The sequence below is a fragment of the Balaenoptera acutorostrata genome, chromosome 9, assembly GCF_949987535.1.
Source record: "Balaenoptera acutorostrata chromosome 9, mBalAcu1.1, whole genome shotgun sequence".
Taxonomy (NCBI): domain Eukaryota; kingdom Metazoa; phylum Chordata; class Mammalia; order Artiodactyla; family Balaenopteridae; genus Balaenoptera; species Balaenoptera acutorostrata.
In genome coordinates, this window is record NC_080072.1 from 71,505,041 (window position 1) to 71,530,487 (window position 25,447).

The following is a 25,447-nucleotide window of genomic DNA, read 5'->3' on the forward strand; positions in this document are numbered from 1 at the left end:
CTTGTCTACCTACCACACATCTTGGGGAAGATTTAAAGTTATGCTGCCTTTGATTTCATCATGGAAACACATATATCCTAAGGTAGCTAATGTTACATACAGAGTTGTAACAATTCCCATGCCAATATTCAATGCTTGGGTGAAGCGTTTTGATTCTTTCATTTGGTTTTCCAGTGGAAGGACCTAAGAAGAGAATGCAAGTAATTTAAAACAATCTAATATCCCATCTTATACGTACACAAATTAATCTTTCTATAGTTTATATGCAACACATAATTGTTGTATTTTTCTACGTGTTATATATTTTTTCACACTACAGGTTTTTTATTCTTAAAATAAAAAGATTTGAAATCAGCTCTTAGTAGGCAAAACTGTCTGTCAGGTTTTTTAAAATAAACTTCTTACTCTGGAATAATTTTAGATTTACAGAAAAGATGCAGAGATAAACAGAAGACTCCCATATACTCCTGACCAGTTTCTGCTATTGTTAACATTTCACACAACCTAAGTACCTGTGTTACAACTAAGAACCAATATTGGTACATTATTATTAAACTCCAAACTTTATTTGGATTTCACTAGTTTTCCCACTAACTTTCCTTTTTCTGCTCCAGGGTCCCATCCAGGACAGCACATTGCATTTTGCTATCCTGTCTCCTCAATCTCCTCTGGTCTGTGGCAGTTTCTCAATCCTTCCTTATTATACATTACCTTGACAGTTTTGAGGAGCATTGGTTAGGTATTTGGTACACTGTCGCTCTATTTGGGTTTGTCTGATGTTTTCTTCATGACTAGACTGGGAAAATAGGTTTCAGAAAAGGATACCACAGAGGTGCAGTGCCCTTCTCATCACACATGCTATCAACATGATTTATCACTGGTGAAGTTAATTTTGATCACTTGGGCAAGGCAGTGTTTGCCAGGTTTCTCTTCCTGTAAAGATTTTTCCTCTTCCCTCATCATACTCTATTCACTGGAAGTAAGTCACTACAGATAGACGGGATTAAATTAGAGCTCCTGGAGGGGGGGTATTTACATAAGTTATTTGAAAATCTGCCCTATGTACTTATTTATTTAATCATTTATTTGTATTAGTATGGATTCATGTATATTTGTTTTATACTTTGAGCATGAATCCCAAACACTATTATTTATTTTGTTGCTCATATCGTTCCATCTTTGGTCATCGTGAGTTCTATCAGGTTGGGTCCTGTGTCCCTTTGACATGCATCCATTCTTCTGTTTTTTGAGCACTTCCATACTTGCTGGCACTACAAGATGCTCCAGACCCACATTGAATTTCCTTGCTTCAGCCCTACAATCAGCTATTTCCCCAAAGAACTTTGCTTCCTTTGTTGGAGAATTGTATTTAGAACTCAGGATCTGGGTGCTGAGTGTGCTCATTGCTACTGGGTGCCACTGCTTCCAGCTCTCTCAGCAGACAGAGTTAGGAAATATATGTATGTATACGAACCCATGTATATACATGTCTGTAATTGTTTCTATATCTATCCATCTGTATCTAATGTCCGTCAATTTAATAAGATGAATATTTTCATTATGGGGGAAAAAAAAAAACCTTTAAAGGAAAAAAGGCTAACTGCAAAGTTAATTATTTAGGCAAATCTTTGGAGATTTTGGCCATACAATTTGACCATGCAGTAAAAGACACTAAGTAATAATAACAACAAGTATTTACTGAGTGCTTACAATGTGCTAGGTATTTTTCAAAAGCTTTGCATGTAATACAACACATAGTATTTACAATAACCTCATGAGATAATAACTAATTTCATCTCCACCTTTCAGGTGCGTTAGTCAGGTCTACATGGAAATTTTAAGTGATTAACGGAAAAGAGAACAGTGAACAATTTGTATGTTCCGGAGATAATCCAGACCTGAAATAAGAAGCTAAAGTCAAGAACGGTGTCAATGCAGCTAGAAAAGGAGGAAGAGAAGGAAATGAACATTTACAGAGGTTCCCTCAAGCAGCATTAAGTGTTTTACACATAATCTCATTTACGGAATAGATTTGGAGAAATATGAAAAGAAGACTCAACATGTCTTAATTACTGACTGGAATGGGGAAACCAGGGACACAGTGAAAAGAAGTACTCCCACATTTCAAGCTTGAGTGACTGCAAGTAAAACTAAAATAAATAGAGAAATGAGAAAGTGAAACTGGTTTTAGATTTAAAAAAAAAACGTTATCTGTCAGACTTCGGAGTTGTTGAATTTGAGATGTCAGAGGAACAACACTTAACTGGAAATGTCCAACAGTTAACTAGAGATTACTAGTTAAAGCAGACATAAAAATCTACACTTATGGCTGTAACACGGATAAGTGGAGCTGTAAGAATTAGTGAGAATTCTATAAAGGAGAATTCAGAGAGAGCAGAAACCCAAGTAAAATGGCATAAAATTGTCTTTTAGTTCTGTTTTGTCTGTGGTTCATATAAACAGATGTTTATGAGTGGTTTTGCTCCCATACCAAACCATCAGGCTATGAAACATAAGCTATGGCGTAAACAGCAATATTCTACTTTCCCCAAATCTACATATTCTAGGCTTGAAATGAACTGCAAGCATCTTGAATGGAAATACTTAGGATCTCAGAATTCTCAGGATGTTTGTACCTCTTGGTATTAGCTTTATGATAACATCATTTCTCAAAACAAGTATGATATGTATAAATCTAAGAAGAGAATTTATATTTGACTCTTCTTATTCAATAGTAACTTTGTAACAATTTCAATTCATTTAAAATCATCTAGTCTATAAAATATGATGTTTGGGATTTGTCTGAATTATAACCCAGACTTGCTAGAGTAGACAGAATATAGATCAAACAAAATTAGCCATAAGTTAATGGTTTTTGAAGCTGGGTGATGCTTCTATAGGCGTTCATCACATTATTCTCTAAGTTTTGTACAGGTTTGAAAATTTCCACGATAAAATGTTAAAAAATCATCTACTCAAATGTTCTCATTTTACAGATTAAGAGAAAGTGATACATCTAAGATAAAAGTCTTGGTAAGTAGAAGAAGTAAACTATAATTCAAGTCTATCATACCAAAATGCAAATCGTTTTCTAGGAATAAAAAAATAGAAACAAAAGAAAAATAGGCATTTTGAAATGTAAATAAGTATTTGCGTTAACTTAAGATTTTAAAAAATAGTAATAAAGACTAAATCCTTACCACTCCTATGCCTTCAAAAGCAAACACAGCAGTACCAAAAAAGAGAGGGTATTTTTTCCAGCCAGCCACTATTGGAAGGTTGTGGGGATCCGGCATATTCTGGAGAAAGAAAAAATAAGATGTCAATAAGTTACATCTTTACTTACTTGAAAGAATTTAAAATGGAAGAGCGAAATCATATACTTCTGAGCTTCACAGCAGCAAATGTGTATTACAAATGTGAATAATTCTTTCAATAAACACTTTAAGCATCCTATGTTAAATGTAGCCAAGCTGTTAGGATTTCACTGCCAAAAGCAATTGTTTCCCTCAAGCCCACACATTCCATCTGAGCTAAATGCTCCTGATTACCTGTTTCCACCTGTAAGTCCCAGGCTGTTCTCACTGGGTATGGCTCCTGCCACAACAGGAAATACATAAGCATATTCAACGTCTGAGCTGAGAGCCATATAGTCAGTTATCAACGACTGCTGACGGTGTCCAGTGAAACTCATTCCCCACTCTACTTTCATTGCTCTTTTGGTCTCTAAGATTTCCCGACTTCGGCTTTCTATCTCAATAACGCTGTGCTGTTCTCTAGAACAGGTCTCCTCGTGGTTTCAGCATCTTACTCTTTGACCTGACAGTTGCCATTACCCTTATTACTTGTGCCTATGCCCTGATTCTGGCTTTGATTTCTTGGTCCTGACTCATATAGCCTTCTTCTAACTCTCATTATCTGGAAACTCACAGACTGCGCATCTTGTTCAAGATCCCTGGGCCCACACTGGCCACTTCTTCCAGCTAGCCCAAGTCTCCTCACCAGCCTGTGTTCTCTGCCTTTACCTGACTAGAAGTGGAATTCAAGGCCAATGAAAGAGGATGAACAAAGAAACTGAAGTGTGACAGCACAGGGAAAATTTGGGGAATAGATTTAGAACATCTGAAGCATAGGTAGAACTGTGTGATATAATGGTGAAACATAAGCTAGGGCCAAAATGAAAAACTTATTAAAATGTTTGGATTATTGGATAACGCTTAACTGTACTTCAAGGCTCACATGGTTCCCTCTACCTAAGGGGCCTCCTTTTCTGCTCCACTAACTCCCACATGTCCAGCCAAGGGGTCACGAACTCCAGAAAGCCTTGAGATCTTCCTGCCTGTCGTCTTTCACTCTCACATGCTATAACAAAGAGTCTACAGGCTTTGGAATTAAGATGGGGCAAAAAGGAAACATAGGTCCATCTTAAGAGAATTTGTAATGAATTGCTAATGGAGACTTTAGGACAACTGCTTTGGCAGCAACGTATAAAATGGACTGTATCAGGAAAAAATAGGATTCTCTACCTTTTTTGAGTCATTGGCTCCTATGAGAGATGAAAGCTATACAGCTGCTCAGTAGAAAAATGCATATATACATACAGAAACACTAAATCTTACAAATAATTTTAAGGGATTTGCAGATCCCCTGAATCCCATCAATAGAATATTTTAAGGAAACTGGGTTAAGAATCTCCAGACTGCCGACAATGAAATGAGTTGAGGTTATTGCATACATCAGATAAAGAGGTTACAGCCTAGTGTAGTGGCAGTGAGCTGAAGTGGTGGCAGCAAATAAAGGTTCAGAAGTGAAAGAAAATTATAAAATCACGTTTATACTCCCGTCTCTTGTGATTGGTTTAAATCTTAAAGGAATAAACAAAACACTAATGAGTTCTTTGTTTCATGTTAGGCAGTGCACTAAGGCACGATCCTAAATCTCACAACTCTAATAAGTCAGGTATTACTATCTTCTGAAGCAATATCATACAGCCCAGAAACATACTGACCAAGATTCAAAACCAGATCTGACTACAAAGCCTATGCTTTCAACCTCTATGTCATATATTGCTTTTTCAACTAAGCAGTATCCCCCAAAAGGAAACCAGAGTTCCCTGATTATCTCCTGTGTGACACATATGAAGTAGAGTCTTTACTTATCATTACTTTTACTTCCAAAGTGAAAAATATTTACTTGTTAAGAAACATGACACAGTTAAAAACATGTTATACTTACCCTAACAATGTATTGATAAATTATCACAAGACTCACAGCCATGGACACGTTGGCAAGGAATGAAAGCACAAATAGATTCTTGAGCTCACGAATGAAGACCAAAAGAATTAGAAATGGAAGAAAGCAAAGCATATATATCCTTAGGTCAATAGTTCTTCTCTCACATGGATCTGATGAATTGGTACTATTCAAAACAAACACTTTACTCTCCAGGAATCCTTCATGAACCTATACAGGATTACCAGGAGAATAAGGAAGGGGGGGGGGGGGAAACTTCCATCAACTTATAATCATAAAGGAGAAATATGAAGAAAATTATGATCTATATACACTCTATGATAAATTCATTTACAATAAATAAAATACTTACAGAGTTTTAAGATACTCTAGTGTCTTAGAAATATAGATATCAAATTTAAGGATAATTAAAATAGGATAATCTTCTTTGCAAAATAGCTTTATCATACTGTGAAAAGAAAGTTCACTAGGAAATTATGAGGATGGATTTACTAATTTATTTTGAAGCTTTGTGACTGTGAAGCTCATGATGCCTAGAAAGGCTCAACCTGCTTCTGAGATGATCAAAAGTGGACGCATGCTTGTCCAGAATGGCCATTGGGTATTCTACTAACATACTTTTTTCAAAGTAAGAAACAATCTCTAAGTACCTCTTAGAAATGTACAGTACTCAAAATTAAATTTACAAATCAGAGCCTAACTTCAAAGGTATTTTATAAAGCAACTGCTGATGAATTATCATCACTGTCAATAAATATTTGTTAAAAATCGACTACCTTCATGCATGCTAGACACTAAATACATTTTTATTAGAGCAAAAAACTTCTACAAGATAAATCAACTTTGCCTCAAAATTTATTCAGCCACTTCTATAAACCTATATTCAACTTTCAAAAGAGATGCAATGATTTATAGGCTCCATTTACTAAAAATTGTGCTTGATTCAATTAATCACATAATCCAACTTACAAAAATAGAAATGAAATTATAGAGGACTTTAAAAATAATCTTAAAAACTCACAGCACAGGCAGATCAAACTATAATATAAATTCCAGTGAAAATCTATTTGCCCCAAATACTGTACCCTCCTTTGAACACAATGGAACACAAAGACTTATCAAGTCTCTGGATACATAAATTCTTAAGAACCAGACCCTATAGTAATAACAGCAAATATTTTCTGAGTACTTACTATGTGTCAGGTACTGAACTAAATCTTATACAACATCTCAACTAATCCTCAAAAAAACACTCTGAGGTGGGTGGTAGTATTAATATCAATTTATAGCTGAGGAAACTGAGGTTTAGGGAGGGTAAAAAAAAAAAAAACCCTATATAATATCAAGCCAGTAAGTCGTGGTTCTAGGATTCAAACCCAGGCCTGAGACCCCAGAATCTAGCTTGTGACAGGTACATGTTTACCTGACCAAAATGCTGCAATCCTTAAAGAGGGACCCTGCCCAAGTAGCCACCTGGCCTCCACCTTGACATCTCTCTCTCTCTCTCCTTAAATACAGCAACAAAAGGCCAAAAAGTCAGAAGTACAGAACAAAATCCTGATATGAATAATAATTTAGGTGTTTAATTTTACACTTATCCACAATAAGCAATGTTTAGTGTCACTACAAATGTACATATCATCTTAAACTGCAGGGAATATATCTACTAATTTTAAGTTATATTGGCAATTTATAACTCACACAGGACTAACAAACTCTCAGGTTACACCATGTACCATTTAAGAAATGCATAGCTCTCATTTATCTTGTAATTGTCCATTAAAACTTTTAATCTTATTTTCTATAATATGAAATAGAAGCAAATTTGATAATTCACATTACTTGGCTTTTAAGAGTGTATTTTATTTGTTGACCCAATTTCCTCTGTAACCAAATTATTTACAGCCAAATACTTCTGTATCAAAGAAGTACGCCCAATAATCAGATTAGATAATGATCAAAGTTAAGCTCTAACAAGGATACCTGGTAAGAGAAAAGCAGTTATATAACCAATTTTAGAAAGGACTGTTTGAGTCATTAGGTGCTTGGGAATTTGAAATCAATTCTACCACAAATCTCTCATAATAATTAGTATTCTTTGGCAGAAAGATGGTTATAAAAATTCTCAAGATTAAAAAATAAAGTAAAATAAAAATGTAGATACATACCCAGAGCAAGATTCAGGTAAACATTTGAATCCTTTGGTGCCCTCTAGAGACAGAGATTGGCTATCTAATAGGACTTCCTATGATCTCACATGTTTACCAAAATGCAAAACACTGAAATAAATATTATAAAATAAAATTACTAAATTCAGTTGTTTCCATTTAGATCTCAAATTTACTAAATTCTACTATTTATTAACTTTCAATTCAGTAAGTTAATGGTTAAAATTCCAAAGGCAGATTATGTTCTTCAGCAAAGCTAAAATGCAGAATTAAAAGACACAATACGCTACATTTGCATACTGCATATAAAATGCATAATGCATTTTATAAAGGCTTTCGCAAACCTTTTGTCAGCTGACCCTCACAATAAATTTATGAGGAACGTGGGGAGATTTTGCTACCGTTCCCATTTTACAAATAAGGAAACCGAGGCTTGACGAGGGACAAGAGGGTCTTACCCAATGTGTGAGTTAAAACTAAGAGCACGAAAAAAAAAAACAAAAAAAAAAAACTAAGAGCATGGATTTGAATTCAGATCTTCTGACTCTGAAGTCCATGGTCTTTGGTATCACAACATTTTTCTTCCTCTGAATGTACAATCCCTTCCCAACTCTTCACGCCCATATACACTACTTTCTCTACCTGACATTTTCTTGAGTATCTCAGAGTAAGAACAGAGAGGAGCTACTACAACCACCACAGACTAGAATCACTGGAAGCACCACAGTTCTTTTCCCCCTGTCGATTGTCCACAGTGGCTTAACGGAATCTAAGAACAGCCATGTGGGGCTTCCCTGGTGGCGCAGTGGTTAGGAATCCGCCTGCCAATGCAGGGGACACGGGTTCGTGCCCCGGTGCGAGAAGATCCCACATGCCGCGGAGCAACTAGGCCCGTGCGGCACTACTGAGCCTGCGCGACTGGAGCCTGTGCTCCGCAACAAGAGAGGCCGCGATAGTGAGAGGCCCGCGCACCGCGATGAAGAGTGGCCCCCGCTCGCCGCAACCGGAGAAAGCCCTCGCACAGAAACGAAGACCCAACACGGCCAAAAATAAATAAAGAAAGAAAGAAAGAAAGAAAGAACAGCCATGTGACAGTTAAAAATCACGAGATGTACACGTTTGTATGGGAACTAAACTCTTAATTCTTTGATTCAATGAAATACTGAACCTTCAATTTTATGTAGATTAAGGAGGTAAAAATCTTACAAATTTTAACTGTAAAAGTAGTAGCAATTAGTAAGGTTTAATCAAACCATGTGTCTTGGGGGCTTCCCTGGTGGTGCAGTGGTTGGGAGTCTGCCTGCCAATGCAGGGGACACGGGTTCGAGCCCTGGTCTGGGAAGATCCCACATGCCGCGGAGCGACTAGGCCCGTAAGCTACAATTGCTGAGCCTGCGCGTCTGGAGCCTGTGCTCCGCAACAAGAGAGGCCGCGATAGTGAGAGGCCCGCGCACTGCGATGAAGAGTGGCCCCCGTTTGCCACAACTAGAGAAAGCCCTCGCCCAGAAACGAAGACCCAACACAGCCATAAATAAATAAATAAATTTAAAAAACAAAACAAACAACAACAAAAAAAACCATGTGTCTTTTATTGGAGATTGCTATCAAGTGTGAGAACACCTCTGCAGAGAGGGAAAATCTCTCATGATGCTGTTTCAATGACCATCTGTCTGCTCTGCAGAGGTGAAGTGCTCAGTGTTGCTTTCAACTTTTCAAGTCTCAAGTCTGACTGAATGTCTTTTTCCATGTTGCTCTTCATGCCTCAAAAGATCTTTCATCTATCTACAGCAAGCTTCTCCTTACCTTCCAGAGAGTCACTTTTTCTACCTGGTCTTCTTAGGATATGTGCAAATGAGTTAAATTCTTCTGTTCAACTTTGGAAGCATCTGATATCATTTCATAGGAGAAAGTCACCAATCCTAAGCTTATAGATATTTATTTTATGTACTTAACACAGTCTATGTCACACACGTACACATACACACAACTAAAATCAGACAATGTCCTGCCTAGTGATGAACAATTAATATACTGTGTGGCAGCTATGTAAGGCACCTAAGTTTCTCCCTAATTCACATGACCTAGGGGACACTGCTCATGCTCTGTGAGACTAGGTTTCCTCATTCATAAAATGAGCATAGAACTTGTATTACAGAGTAGTTATAAAAAATTACAGGATATATATCATAGCTTATAAATATAAGATTATAAGGCATTATTAGCATTATTTATAACTTTAAATCAAGCTTGTTGGTAGCTCTCTTAGGAGATGATAGAAAAGATATAGTACTCCATGCTGCACAATCCTGGAAAGGCACCGTTTCCACTGTATTCTATGTAAATGACTGCTAAGATAGTATGTCTATCTTGACAATAAATAGCCTCTTAACTGAGTTAGCAGCCCTAAAAATATGTGACTTGTGGAATTAAATATTTGTAAAATCAAAAGCACATCATCTATAATGAGTAGTGCTGATAAAACCATCAACTCTCTTATTTATAAGAGGAAGACTCAGTGATCCTTTCCGACATTAAAAACCTAAGCTGGTGGCTTTATTAAACTTTGGCCTGCAGACCAAACCCAATCTACCACCTAATTTTGCAAATAAAATTTTATTGGAATACAGCCATATCTAATGTATTGTTGTCTATGGCTGAGTTGAGACAGAGATCATATGGCCTACAAAACAGAAAATACTTATTATCTGGCCCTTTATAAAAAATGTTGCCAAATCTTGGTCTAAATATAAAATGAAGCAGTTTATAACTTAGAAAAATGAGTCAAATATATACTTAGATATATACATATAGATTCTTTAGAACACATATTCACATGATTTTGCATTAAAATAGCTACGAGAAGTTCTACATATTACTATATATAATGCCTACTACTGCACCATGCACTTGTGTATACTAATAAATGTTATTGATTAAAATGAAGAAGAGCAGAGGGTAAAGTAGGAATAATAGGCCAACTACCAGTTAAAGCACATAAAGAAATGTGCTTTGGCATTATTCTGATAGGGGAGCTTTTTTATTTCAGTGCTTTGCATGTTTGTTCAAATTGACAGTCTCTACCAAGACTGCAAACCACTTCCTCTTAAAACAAACCTTTATAATATGGAGAGAACTACAGAACACTGTACATTTCTGGACACAGTATCTTTTTAGACAATGGCAATAATTATGAGATTTTAGTAATGCCCACTTTTTAACTTCACTTTTTAGGCTGCTGGCTAATGCCTTATATACTTTTTTATAAAATATCAATGTAAAAAATATGCTACCAAAACATCCGTATATCTGCTTTTGAGATCTAAATTCCAAATAGCCAAGAATCAGTAAATTATGCCTGTTTCGATCTGAAAGAACAAGCATTACTGACATAATAGCAAGAAACGTAAAAATCAACAACAGCAGAATCCAACTTGCAAAAAAAACGACTAAAGGAAAATCTAGAAAGATACATGATTTATGAAAGAAACACATTTTCATATTCAACCACAGCTTACTCAGAGGAAATATGATGCCATAACTATGGCATCAGAAGAAAATGATTTCAAAAACTGGAGAAAAATACTTACTTGTTTCACATTTTCAGCTAAGAAGACAATATAAACACTACAGAATCCCAGTTGTGTTATCACCAGAAAAAAATCAACCACACTCCTGAAAAGAGATACCCACAAATAAGTATTAATAAGAGCTGCTAAGATGTCGATGTATTTTTTCTCTTTTTAACTATTTTAAAATATTTCATAATAGCAATTATTCTTTTTACTTCATTACAATAAGAAATAGGCTTAAAGCATTTATTTTCTACAAAGAGCACGTATTTATGATCTGTATATCACTAAAATTATTATTGAGCAAAAAAATGTTGCATAAGTTAAAAGCCCATATTTTCCCATCATTTCCTTCTGAAATTCAACAGTTTAAGAGTATCTGTCAAGGGCTTCCCTGGTGGCGCAGTGGTTGAGAGTCTGCCTGCCAATGCAGGGGACACAGGTTTGAGCCCTGGTCTGGGAAGATCCCACATGCCGTGGAGCGGCTGGGCCCGTGAGCCACACCTACTGAGCCTGCGCGTCTGGAGCCTGTGCTCCGCAACAAGAGAGGCCACGATAGTGAGAGGCCCGCGCACCGCGATGAGGAGTGGCCCCCGCTTGCCGCAACTAGAGAAAGCCCTCGCACAGAAACGAAGACCCAACACAGCCAAATATAAATAAATAAATAAATAAATAAACTTCTTAAAAAAAAGAGTATCTGTCTATAAAATGATTTCATGAAAACATTTCATCAGTTAGTTTAAGCCCATCTCTCCTACTTCTCAAGATCTTTTTCAGATCAACCCAGTGTATTTCCCAGCAAACAGGATGAACATATTCCCTACTATCCAAATCACTAATAAGAATAGGAATGGGAGAGGACTGGGGGCATGGCCCTAAGTCATTCCACCAGAGACCTCTCCAGGAGCTTAGCTCTCTTCATATTTTTTTAGATACTCTAAAAAATTCCAGGTACATAAAATAGCGTATGGGAGTAGGAAAGGGAATTCACTGGTCAAATGAGCTTTATTTGGGTATTATTACAATCAAAAGTCTGCCTTCATGTTATTAGTATACAGCCCATACCTTTCCCTATTGTTCTGAGAACAATTAGTGACACAAGAGCTTGCACTTACTAATTCGTTATAGTCTCTTGTTTGACCATAAATGTCAAGCTGTCAAGCAACCTAGTCTAAAAAATCTATAGACCCTCCTCCTCCCATTTGAAACTGGAAGGGCCCGTGCCCATCTTCATTCTTGCCATAACTCTCTAGTTCTCTATGGTTCTTCAGGGGATCTCATTTGTTAGTAATCTTGGTACCTTGAAATGAATTCAAGTTTCTTCTCACTGATGAATTACGTTTAAGTATTCCCTTAAGATCTCTTCATCCACCTTTGATTTTAGTATCCTTACCAACAATCATTCCAGCCACTTCTATCTGAAAGCCATTCTTTTTGATAGAAAAAAATAGACAAAGGTGCCTATAGACTGGGGGAGAAGAAGGAAGAAGACAGGGTTCTGGGGGCAAATCCCTAGGGCATTCGGCTCTGTTTTCTTCCTCCTCCTACACAGCATATCAGGCTGTGAACTCTGAGCAGCTCATAAACACATCTAACGTCCTGAAAATCCCCAGAAAGGCCATATTTAACCATAATCTACTCTACTAACACTGTTCTTTTCCTTCTTTTAATTTCCACTGCCCGTATCATTTGTACCATAGTCAGCATGTTGTGAATTGCCTGTGCTTATTTTCCAGTCCTGTATTTACCTGATTTTGATTAGCCATGTCCATCAATAGTAAAGTTACATTTAAACAATACAGTAATAAAAACAAGATTATGCTAAAATACGTACTTCAGATGTCTTAAGAACATGTAGCTAAACACCACAATTTTATTTGAAATAGAGATTGCAACATTTCTCTTGGTTTTTTTCCTTTACTTAATTATTGAGCATGATTATACCAGAGGTTAGCTAGGTGCTTTATAAATATCATTTTATGTAGACTACCATAATAATCCTGTGAAGTATTATTATAAACTCATTCGATAGTGAAATACTAAAACAAAATAAAAATACTTTGACCCAGGTCATAAATTTGTAAGATGGTAGAGTTGAGATTTGAATCCAAGTCTGTCTAACTCTAAAGATTGTTTCCTCCCAACTTTATCATACTTTTGTTAATGTATCTTGCCAGATTAAAATACTTAAAATTAATGTAATTTTAAATATTATGAATACTTAAAATAATTATTAATAACATAGCAAGTACTTACCGTCCCCATGCTGCTTGCTTCTGTAGACAACTCCAAGGACTTACTTCCATAGCAAAACTCACAGTGTCACTATACCCTAATGTTGACCTTTTAAACCTGAAATTTAATGACATACATGCATATGAAAAAGAAAAATTTTTAATTGGTCCATAAATCCATTTCTTGAAAAGAACATCAGATAAATGGGCTATACACTGACAGAGGAGTTTTCAAAATTTCGAGATCTGCATACTTCTAAAGTTATCTCATGAAATTAAAAATTTTTATATACCCTTCTTACCGGTATATTAGTTTTTATCCACTGTTAAAGTTTATGTATTTGTTGAATTCATATAACGTAGTATTTGTGTTTCACTGATTTAAATGTTTCAATTATCTAAAAACATCAACTACACTGTTCATGCTTAAATTATTCCATTCTTAGAACGGCATTATTTAATACATCTGTACAGGGCTTTATAATATATTGTTACACAAACTACCCTATTTAATCATCAAAATAGCCATGTTGTCTCTCCTATTTTTTTTAAGTATATATTGTTATTTAAAGATCATAAATGACGTGCCCGAAGTTTTAAGAACATTTAGCAACAACAAAAAAGAGTTAAGATTAGAATATTAGTTTATCAGAATAGACTATATTCATTTTTTTAAAAAGTTGGTTCACTATCTAATAGAATCATTTTATGATGTAAAAATAAAGAAAACAAAATATTGTTTTATTGACTATCTACCAACCCACATATCAGCAAAGAGCAGCAAAGGCATTACACCCAAAATGAAATTTCTAACAAATTAAAGACCATTATTCTTTGACTAAAAGTAGCCCTGCTGTCTCCATTTTCCCCATATAACTTCCCTGATTTTTTTCACTTACACTAAATAAAAGAAACCATTCTATTTCACTTCTTTTAAAGGAAGTATATATATTCTGACTAGATTGCAATCATATGAAATGCTACCTTTTCCCATATTCATTATCCTAGACTTGTCTATGTAACAGATTATAGGAAATACAACTTCTAGTTGCAAAGCACAGTAGAAATATAAGACTATCTGATACTTTAAATAAATATATAGATTTAAAATAAATTAAATAGACTTAACAAATCTACATTTACCTCTGACATAGAAAGTGACTGCAACGTACCAAAATGTGCATACAGTGAACAGAAATAATTCCTATAAACACAAGGCTGATTGGTCCAAGCTGTGAGGGAAACATTTTATAATATTTAAATATTTCAGTTTAATAAAAATCAAGTTACCTTATAAACAATGAGACAACAGACTACTAATTTTCAGTGAATAAATATTTGTTAGACAAAATGATTAAAGAGTCATTTGCGTAAGGGAAATTAGTGAACCTGATACAGAAAGAATTTAGTAATATTTAAGACAACCACATATGATTCCATCTTATCGACTTGGCTATCCAAACCTATGAATGTAGAGTATAGGTATGCAACAAAGTAGAATAGAATACATCATATTTAACATCAGATGGCAAGTCTGTGACTATCAGTGTCTCACCATTATAAGTATATGCAACTATGAATCATTATCTAAATGACTAAAAAGCACTGTATCATCTGGGATTGTGGGCAATCTACTTCTTCTATAGATTGCTTGTTGAGAATTACGTGTGAGAAACTGTGCCTAGAAAATAATTATTTGAAAAAGTGGTACATAAAAATTTTCAAGTATTTATTTACTAAAATTAAAATGATGCCTGATTATTGAGAGACAGACAAAATGTTGCCAAAGTTTATTTTTATAATCAGAAATTTTTAAGTTTCTCTAAATTAGGGTGGACAAAGTCCAATGCAGAGAAAGATGATAGTTACAACTGTTGTTAAGAAAACTGGTCAGTTAAAAAAAGTTAAATATAATTTCACTACTTCATAAGTGAATTCTCCCCTATCAGGGTTCTCTATAATTACAATAATTGGTTCTAACAAAACTTTGAATATTTGTTTTCAAAAGATATTGTTATTCCTTTTCTTAACTATTATTCTTTAAGTCTGAAAACTATATATTTTATTTGGAATCTAAAAAACTATAAAATTTCACCAATACAAATACTCTATAAATATATTTGTTGATATGAACATATTACTTAAATTCCTGAAAATCCAAAAGAATAATAAGGTATAACCATACCTGGAAAAATCAAATACTGATTTAGGATCTTTCTGTCAGATATTATAAATAAGTAATTAAGTAGAAATGAAAAGAGTAATTAACTCTCATTTTTAGTTAGATATTATTATCACAGTTCACATAATTTTATCAGCAACAGCTAAATGATTATCTAGTTGTCACCTGACCAGGTTATATTTGACTAGGTCAGATGTTAACTTGTAATTTTTGCTGTAAATTAAGACTGATAACTGTATTTTAACTAGAGATTACAAAGATGAGTCTTACCACTATGCCTGCATTTTTTATTGCCAGTGGAAGTCCTAAGAGACCAGTTCCAATATTTCCCTTAAGAAGATGCATAAGAGTTTGTACAAATCTGAAAAGTAAAAGTTGTAAGATTTAAACATTTTAGAACAAAAGCTATTAAAATCACATGACCATGGTTTTAGCATTAGAGGGAACTAAAAATTAATCTAGGCAAGGAATCAAATTAACATTTCCATACAACCAGAAGTTGAATGAGCCAAAAGTTATATTTGGTTCAAGTCCTATCTTTGCTACTTAAAAGTGGAATACAGAGGGTTACTATGGAGATTAAATGAGTTATTTAAGTGAAAGTATTTTTTGTACTTATTAAAGTAATAAAGAAAAGGTAGTTTTCTCATAAGATTCTTTGCTGCTATGATATTCAGAACAATGTTGAAGATTATATACAGCTAAACTGGTAAAACAGCAATTTATTGCACTACCTATATAATCATGATATTAAACATAGTTGATCTATGATTATCAACCTCAGAGTAAGTTAATTAAAAGAAAAAAACATACAATTTCTACAACTATGTGTATCATCAGGTAAGATAAATACTAATTAACTTTCAGACAACATGAACTCCCAAGGGATTTCACCTAAGAAAAGTTTCCAAGAAGCATTTGAAGGAGGTCTCTTGACCAAGAAAAAACAAATTAAACTAGGAAGAATAGCACACATTTTTAACTTATGAAACAAAAATGCTTGCCTAAAATTTTTTTTACTTTATACTATTCTTTTTTGATCAATTAAAATGTTACTTTGCTTAACTGTTAAATCACTATTAGAATAACACCTTATTCAAATCTATTAATGATGACAAAATAATAAAGAAAGTTTAAAAAATGTTCCACTGCTTTCCTGGGACCATGCCTTTGTTTCATACCATTCACTCAACATAAAGAAGTGTTTACTACCTACTTCCTGCGGTCTAACTCCTAACCATTTCAGAAGCCCCTTCTCTTAAAATTTCTCTTCCTCTCAATCTGATCTCCCTTCTTTCAAGATCCATAGCATTTGATACATACCATCATTTTAGTAATGCCTACACATGGCTCTGTAATTTAGATGTATTTCTTCTTTCCCAAATAGACTATAAATGCCTTGAGGGTGGGGACCGTATCTTATTCATCTTTGTGTCTTCTGTAGTATCTACTTAAGTGCCTGGTCCATAGAGGATGATTACAAAATATACACTGGGTGAAAAGAGAAAATGACATTTAACCTTAACACTTACGAAATACCCTCTTGATCATCAAGCTGGTAATGCTTCTGAACAGGCAGGAGCTCTTGCTCATGTTCTTCATCTGATGTCCCATCAAAGTTTTGCTCATTTATTAAGGGTCTCATTACATCCATATCTTTAAAAAGAAAAAGTGCTTCACTATCATTTCAAAACTTGGGTTAAAGCTGGTATAAATAACATTTTTAACAGTAGGACATGCCACTTGTACGCATCTTTACTATTTCCACCCTAAGTTAATTCACATTAATACTTTTGAGTTTTACCATATTTAGAAAGAAACAACTAGACTTATTTGCTGGATATTTTGTTTGGACTAAGCAGTGCAAAATGAAAGGCATAAGTATTCAATGCAAAATGTTTTCTGTTTTGTCTACCTGAGGTTTATAGTAAATGATGATAGAATTATGGGGTGAAAAATGTGAAGAAATAATAAAATGAACTTCCATCTCTTGTTAGCTTCAAATCATACTGAGTACATAAATGGTAATCATATTTTTATTTATTTTTATTCTTAAAAATTAAAAAAAAATTTTTAACTGAAGTAAAGTTATATAATATTATATGTTACAGGTGTATGTATGGTGGTTCACAATTTTTAAAGGTTATACTCCATTTATAGTTATAAAATATTGGCTATATTCCCCATGTTGTACAATATAACCTTGTAGCTTATTTTATATCTAATAATTTGTACATCATAGTCCCCTACCCCTGTATTGCCCCTCCCCCCTTCCCTCTCCTCACTGGCATCTACTAGTTTGTTCTCCATATCCGTGAGTCTGCTTTTTTTGTTATATTCACTAGTTTGTTGTATTTTTTAGATTCCACGTAAGTGATATCATACAGTATTTGTCTGTCTGACATAATACCTCCCAAGTCCATATGTGTTGTTGCATATGGCAAAATTTCATTTTTTTTTATGGCTGAGTAGTATTACATTGTGCATACATACCACATCTTCTTTATCCACTCTTCTGTTCATAAACACTTAGGTTGCTTCCATATCTTGGCTATTGTAAATAATGCTGCTGTGCACATTGGGGTGCATGTAGCTTTTCAAATTAGTGTTTTGGGTTTTTTTGTACATATACCAGGAGTGGAATTGCTGGCAAGCATAATTTTAAATGCTTTAAGAAAATTATAAAGCCATTCCAATCTTTAAATTTTTAGTATCAAAATCTGTTCTTATATCTAGCAATTTTTAGCATGATTTTGCTCCTGAGGAGAAAGATAACACTAGTCATCACTGTCTGTCTTGTTCTCGTAAAATTCACTAAATTCAAATTTATTGAGATGACTGATATGCATTAGTAAGGTCTGAAATATAGGATATTTTAAAGAAGTGAAAGTTTGTTCCATTCAAATACATACAATAAACCTATGTAACAGGGAATTGGGGTAACCTAAATGATTTAGTTGGAAATGACTGATTGACTTAACTTTTTAAAACTTATTTTGTAATAATTTCAAACTTACATTAAATTTGCATGAATAGTACAAAAAAAACTCCCATGTACCCTTTACAGGCTCAACAAATTTTAACATTTTGCCATGTTTTCTTTTTCACTCTCAAATGTTTATCACTTTTTATTAACTATTTGAGAGTAGGTTACATATATCATGCCATTTTACCCTATCACTAGCATGTATTCCCTATGAACAAGAATATTTTCCTGAATATTCACAGTACAGTTATCAAGTTCAAGTAGTTTAATATTGATCAATATTTTTATTTAATCTACATTCTATTTTCCAGTTTCATCAACTGTACTAATAAGGTTCTCTTAGTAATTTTTTTGCAGTACAGGATCATGTATTGCATTTAGTTGAGCTATTCTACTAGTTACCTTTGCCATTTTATCTTTTATGGTGCCCTTAATCCTCTTTTTTTCTTAATCTTTTACTATCTTGTTTATCAGTTTTAAATGGTGTCCTCTGACTTCCAACTATACAACAATTAATGGTCTTATTCTACTTTTGCCTTTCTGTGTCTCTTATTCTCTCATCTTTCAGTTGTATTCTTTCTATCTACTTTGGCAATATACAAAATGCTTTACATACTGTTGTTCAATCATATCCCCACTCATGTCTTAGACTTAAATCTACAATCAATGTATTAAATGCTTGTGATCAGTCCTCTGCCAAAGTTTCCTCAATCATCCCTTGGCTGGAAGAAGTTCATTCTCCTGTAGAATGTGCATCAGAACCACCTGCAGGGCTTGCTTAAACACAAATTGATATACTCCATGCCAAAGCTTCTGATTTTAGCAGGTCTGAGGTGGACCTGAGAATATACATTTTTAACAAGGTCCCAGGTGACTCTGACATTGCTGGTCTGGGGACTACACTCTGAGAACCACTGCTCTAGTAGATTGCTCAGGAAGGGCTCATGGGCTCAGTATTCCCTGAATTTTTGTATGTTTTAAACTATATTCTATAGTCTTGATATGAAGGACAGCTAGATAGAACATCCGTGGCTCACACTTTCTACCCTTGAGTTTTTTGGAAAATGCTGCTCTACTCTTACCTTACTTTGCATGCTCTGAAAAATGCTTGTGATTACTACAGTTAAGAATTAACAATGCTTTATACGGTGTTAGAGAATGTTCTGATTTCATTCTTTTACACGCAGCTATCCAGTTTTCCCAGCACCACGTATTGAAGAGACTCTCTTTTCTCCATTGTATATTCTTGCCTCCTTTGTCACAGATTAATTGTCCATAAGTGTGTGGATTTATTTCTGGGCTCTCTTTCTGTTCCATTGATCTGTCTGTTTTAGTGCCAGTACCATACTGTTTTAATTACTGTAGCTTTGTAGTATAATCTGAAGTCAGGGACTGTGATTCCTCCAGCTCTGTTCTTTTTTCTCAAGACTGTTTTGGCTATTTGGGGTCTTTTGTGTTTCCATACAAATTTTAAATGTAATTGTTCTAGTTCTGTGAAAAACGTCATTGGTATTTTGAAAGCGATTGCACTGAATTTGTAGATTGCACAATGGAATACTGCTCAGCCATAAACAAGAATGAAATTTTGCTATTTGCAACAACATGGATGGACTTGAAAGTCATTATGCTAAATGAAATAAGTCAGACAGAGAAAGGCAAATACTGTATGATATCACTTATATGTGGAATCTAAAAAATACAACAAACTGGTGAATATAACAAAAAAGAATCAGACCCACGGATATGGAGGACAAACTAGTGGCTACCAGTGGGGAGAGGGAAGGGAGGAGGGGCAATAAAGAAGTAGGGAGTTAAGAGGTACAAACTATTAGGTATAAAATAAGCTACAAGGATATATTGTACAACGTGGGGAATATAGCCAATATATTATAGTAACTATAAGTGGAATATAATCTTTAAAAATTGTGAATCACTATATTGTACACCTGTAACTTATATAATACTGTACAGCAACTATATTTCAGTTAAAAAAAAAGAATTAACAATGCCTTATAAAACATTATTAATCAATGGATATCAAACTACCTAGACAAAATTATTTCTATATTATAAACCATACATTATACAACATATGTATACATTAATGGTGCATACAATTGGAACATTCTTAGGCAGTGCTTTTTATGCTCTCTTATATTGCCCAGGCAATTGTTTCAACCTGGATTTTCTAACCTAAAATCAACCTAAATTTCCAGCTGTTGTCCAAATAGAGAAAAATCACATTCATTTAGCAATATGTATTGAAACCTTTAAAATGTTTCTCCTTTTCACCGAGTAATTCCACTTCTGCAAATCCAGTATATGGAGAAAAGGATTTCTGCACAAAGATCTTAATCAAAACACTATACAGAGAATTCGGAAACAACCTAAATGTGCAACAATCAGGAAACTGCTAAATTCACTACAGCAGTGGTCCCCAACCTTTCTGGTACCAGGGACCGGTTTCATGGAAGACAATTTTTCCACGGACTGGGAGGGGGAGGGTGCAGCGATGGTTCAGGCGGTAATTCGAGCGATGGGGAGTGGCAGATGAAGCTTCACTTGCTCACCCGCTGCTCACCTCCTGCTGTTCGGCCCGGTTCATAACAGGCCTCAGACTGACACCAGTCCACAGCCCCAGGTGTCGGGGATCCCTGCACTACAGTACAGCCACTTTATAAACTATGACACTGACAATTAAATTTTGGTTTTGAAGTCTGAATAAAACAGGGAAAATGTACCAATTGCTGAGCAGGAAAAAACTGGATAATCTCAGTATGAGTGCAATGATGTTTTTAAAAGTTAATTAAAAATTAAAGAAAGGAAATATAGCAACATGTGAATAAGTTAACAAGGATATATACAGACAATGAGAGCATAAGTACCTTTTTTCTGTCTTTCCCTGGAAAATGTAAAAATAAGAAGAAAGTAATAAACTTGCATTACTTTTACAATAGCAAAATAAAAGAAACCACTTATATTTTGGCAATTGATAAACTGAAAGAAAGTGGGAACAGTTTCTTTTTTAAAAAAATAATATAAATAATATAATGTTACCTAAATCTATAAACTACTATATGTAAGATGGGAACAGTAACTGTTGTATTCATTTCCGAGGCAGAGAAAATGTCTACATCAAGAAACCTTCCAGAGGTCCCCATCCTCTTTGAAATAAAGTGCAGACCTTAAAGGAAACCTGTATCTTAACAACTCTACCAGTGCTCTTCACACAGACAACCAATTTTTAAAATTCTTTTTTAAATTAAATAATATTTGGTTATTGTAGAAAATCAGAAAATATGAAGATAAGCAACATTTTTGAAAATAAAATGACCTCATCACCTAGAAACTACTGCTGGCAACATTTTAGAGTATACACAAACACATACACTCACTCCAGTATATTTTCATTCAGTCCCATGGCGTTAAATATTATCTACATGATGATGACTTCCGAATTCGTATCTCCAGCCGAGACATCTCCCTAACTCTAGACATAAATCCACCTGCCTACTCGACATCTACACTTTCATGTCTAATAGACATTTCAAACTTAGCATGCCCCAAACTGAACTCCTGATCTTCACCACCAAACCTGCTCTTCCTGGCTTAACCCATCTCAACTGGCTATGGATTACTGTATAACAACTTATCGCTGCCATCAGGATGCCTCAGTTCTATGCAATGTGGGCCCTTCCTTACAGTTGCTTGAGTATCCTCGCAACATGGCAGCTGCCTCTCTCCAAGTAACTAATCCAGAAACGAGAGCCTGGCACAATGCTTTTTAGGACCTAGCTTTGAAGTCAAACATCATCACTTCCACTGTAATCTATTCACTAGAAGCAAGTTACTAAATACAGCCCACACTCAAAGGGAAGGAAATTAAGTTCCTCCTCTTGACGAGAGAAACATCAAAGAATTTGTAGACGTATTATACAACCACCACAACATCTCATTTGATGGCAATTTCATTCTTCTAGACACTCAGGTCCCTGGAGTTATCCTTGTCTCCTCTGTCTCACTCTCACCCCTCATCTAATCTGTTAGGAAATCATTCTCGCTCTACTTTAAATATATATCCAGAGTCTAACCATTTCTCTCCACTCCCACTGCTGCTACCACTACTGCCGTGAAGGACATGTCCACCTGTCTCCTGAATTGCTGAAATACCCTGCTTCTACTTTTGCCCCTCACAGTGCACTCTTCACACAGTGTGATCCTTTCAGAATTTAAGTCAGATCCTGTCTCTCCTCTGCTGAAACCTTGCACTGGCTCCCCATTCTCTCAGAGCAAAAGCCAAAGGCTTCACATGGAACGCAAGACCCTACATCAGAGGCCTCCAACCCCCAGGCTGTGGACCGGTACCGGTCCACGGCCTGTTAGGAACCAGGCCGCACAGCAGGAGTTGAGTGGCAGGCGAGCAAGCAAAGCTTCATCTGCCGCTCCCCATCGCTCGCATTACCGCCTGAACCATCCCCCCCACCCCACCCCACCCCACCCCACCCCGCCCTCACCGGGTGGAAAAACTGTCTTCCACGAAACCAGTCCCTGGTGCCAAAAAGGTTGGGGACCACTGTCCTACATAATCTGGCCTCATCACCACCTTGATCATTCTGCTTCAGCCTCCTTGCCCTCCTCACTATTTCTGTCTTTACTCCAGCTGTTCTTTCTGCCTAGAAGAGTCTTTCCTCAGATACCCACTTGACTAATTCCCTCACCTCTTCCAAGTCTTTGCTCAAGTCCCACCTATTCAATAAGGTCCATTCTGACTACTTTATAAAACGCTATAAACTGCCCAACTCCCACGCTCTCTCCGGATTTCCCTTACTCTGCTCTTTTTTCCATAGCACTTTTAGCCTAATGTACTTTAAATTAACTGATAATTGTCCTTACTGTTCATTGTCTGCTTCCTCTTACTAGAAGATAAGCTCCATGAGAGCAGGAATCTTGATCTGTGTTGTTCACAGATGTATCCCAGATGTATCCCAAATGCCTAAAGCAGTGCCTAGCACATAGGAGAAGCTCAACGAATAGGTGTTGAATTAATGAAGAGACATAACTTTAAAAAATTAAAATAATTTAGAAAACTTTTTCAGTTAGTAAAGATACATATGGCGCACATCTTCCCATATGACTTTAAAGGGCTATTCAGTATATGACTACATGGCTATTTGCAACAACATGGATGGACTTGAAAGTCATTATGCTGACAATTTACCTGAACAATTTCCTTTAATTGGACATTTAGATAGTCACCAGCTTTTCTCATTTATAAATAACGTAATGAACATCTACTGATATGTTACATGACATTTCCTCGGGAAATATTTCTATAAGTAGAAATGCTGGGTCAAACGATGTGTGCATTTTTAAGGATAAGTATATTATACTGCTTTTACCAGCAATGCATGAGAATGCACATTTTCCCACCTCCTAAGATGGGTTATTAACGAATTTAAAACAGATAAACCTGGATTCCTATCTGGGTACTGCCATTAATGACCTTAAAATTATTCTATCTATAAAACAGGGATAATAATTGCACCGACCTCCCCATTGTTGTGAGGATTAAAGGAAACAAAACATATGTAAAGCACTTATGCTGCTCGACACAGTAAACATTCAATAACATGTTACGTTTATTTCTACCATTACTGTGACTTGAAAGAAATCAACTGCAAAGTGCCCTGCACATTATTACAGGACGGCAACCTGTTACTATAATAAAGTATTTCTTTAAAGCTCAACTTCTTTTTTAATCATTTAGCAACGAATTACAAATATGCCTAATACAATGCATATAACTGGGAGGAACAATATTATTACCACCTCGATCTCTATTTTTGTTTTCCTTTTGACAGTGGGAAACCATAAACAAAGTTTTGCATTCCCTGTCGCCAAGGAGACAAGACACCAGAGGAAAGCAGGAAAACAAACTCTGCCAAGTGAGCCAACTACACGTCGTATCTCAGTCTGGTCAGCACGTCCCGCTCGCCACTCCCGGGGTGGCAGACGGTAAATTAAGGATTCACCAGGGACTCCGAACAGGGCTGCCGTGTCTGAAAAGCCAAACTATGGCAACTTCCTTAAAGCATCGTTGGAAAAAAACAGTGAGTCACAGCGAAGGCTCGGCATTGCCTTTGAAACGTACACCAGCGCACGCTACCCGTCAGCGCGCGCACGCGCGCGCGCACACGGACACACACACATTTTGACGCCCTCTGTAGGGCCTAGCTTTTCACCTGACCCAGCTCTCAGGTCGGACAACTCGTTCCTGTGCAGGTGCTGACCCGGAGGTCAGTCACCTCCTAAGCCTAGGCTCAACCCAAATGTCCCAGGGAGGTTTGCTTTGCTGGTTTTACATTCAAACCTACGCCAGACCCACAACCCCAAAAACTTTGACCCCCCAAGAAACCCCAATAACGACCGGAAAGCCACTCCGCATTTCTCGCTGTCTAGGGACAGGAAACGCGAACCCGGATGCGTGGGGCAGGGTGGGCGGCCGCCCGGGCGCCCGCACCGCCCCCCCGACCCCCGGCCGAGGCTGAGCGCGGGCTCGGGGCCTCGGCGCTTCCCGCGGACGCGCATCCCTGCGCCACGTCGGCCCGCACCCCCGCCCGCGCCCAGCACCCACCGAGCTCTTCGTGCCCAGCCGCCTCGGCCGCCGCCGGCGCCGCAGCTTCCATCTCTCGGGGGTCTCCAGGACGCCGCCGCCCCGGGATGCGCGCTCCTGCCGCTGCGTGGCCAAGGCCTCCCCGGCTGAGCGAGAACCTCGCCCGGCCTGGCGCACCGCACCCGCGCGGCGGGGAGCATGCGCAGTGGGGCGGCCCGGCCCGGCCGAGGCGCTGGGGCTCGAGGAGCCTTCCTGGAGCGCTGGGTAGCGGCCAGTGAGCAGCGCTCGGGGTAGAAGACCCGAGTGAGAGGAGGTCCGGCTGCAGAAGGGCAGGGTAACGGGAGAGGAGGGACGTTTTGGAGATAACTGGGGGTAGTAACTTAGAGCTGGCGAAGACCCAGGCCTATAGCTCCCTGGTGGGGATGAGGGTGGGGAGGGTGTC

At 36.7% G+C, this 25,447-nt stretch overlaps 1 protein-coding gene across 4 annotated transcripts in view; it reads right to left on the reverse strand.

The window, feature by feature from the left end:
* The window catches only part of SLC36A4 (solute carrier family 36 member 4), a 41,056-nt gene extending 15,862 nt beyond the window's left edge, over nucleotides 1-25,194 (reverse strand). The window contains exons 1-9 of one of the 4 annotated variants that reach the window (XM_007167834.3): nucleotides 25,027-25,194; nucleotides 16,939-17,062; nucleotides 15,677-15,767; nucleotides 14,368-14,456; nucleotides 13,247-13,342; nucleotides 11,009-11,093; nucleotides 5,236-5,463; nucleotides 3,201-3,299; nucleotides 14-183 (exon numbers count right to left, since the gene is read on the reverse strand). In XM_007167834.3, the coding sequence (XP_007167896.1) occupies nucleotides 14-183; nucleotides 3,201-3,299; nucleotides 5,236-5,463; nucleotides 11,009-11,093; nucleotides 13,247-13,342; nucleotides 14,368-14,456; nucleotides 15,677-15,767; nucleotides 16,939-17,062; nucleotides 25,027-25,078 (1,034 nt within the window). In that variant the 5' untranslated portion in view covers nucleotides 25,079-25,194. Of the gene's footprint in view, nucleotides 1-13; nucleotides 184-3,200; nucleotides 3,300-5,235; nucleotides 5,464-11,008; nucleotides 11,094-13,246; nucleotides 13,343-14,367; nucleotides 14,457-15,676; nucleotides 15,768-16,938; nucleotides 17,063-25,026 lie in introns of those variants that run through there. The other 3 variants (XM_057552616.1, XM_057552615.1, XM_007167836.2) reach the window with 3 other exon arrangements.
* Between the last annotated feature and the right edge of the window lie 253 nt (nucleotides 25,195-25,447).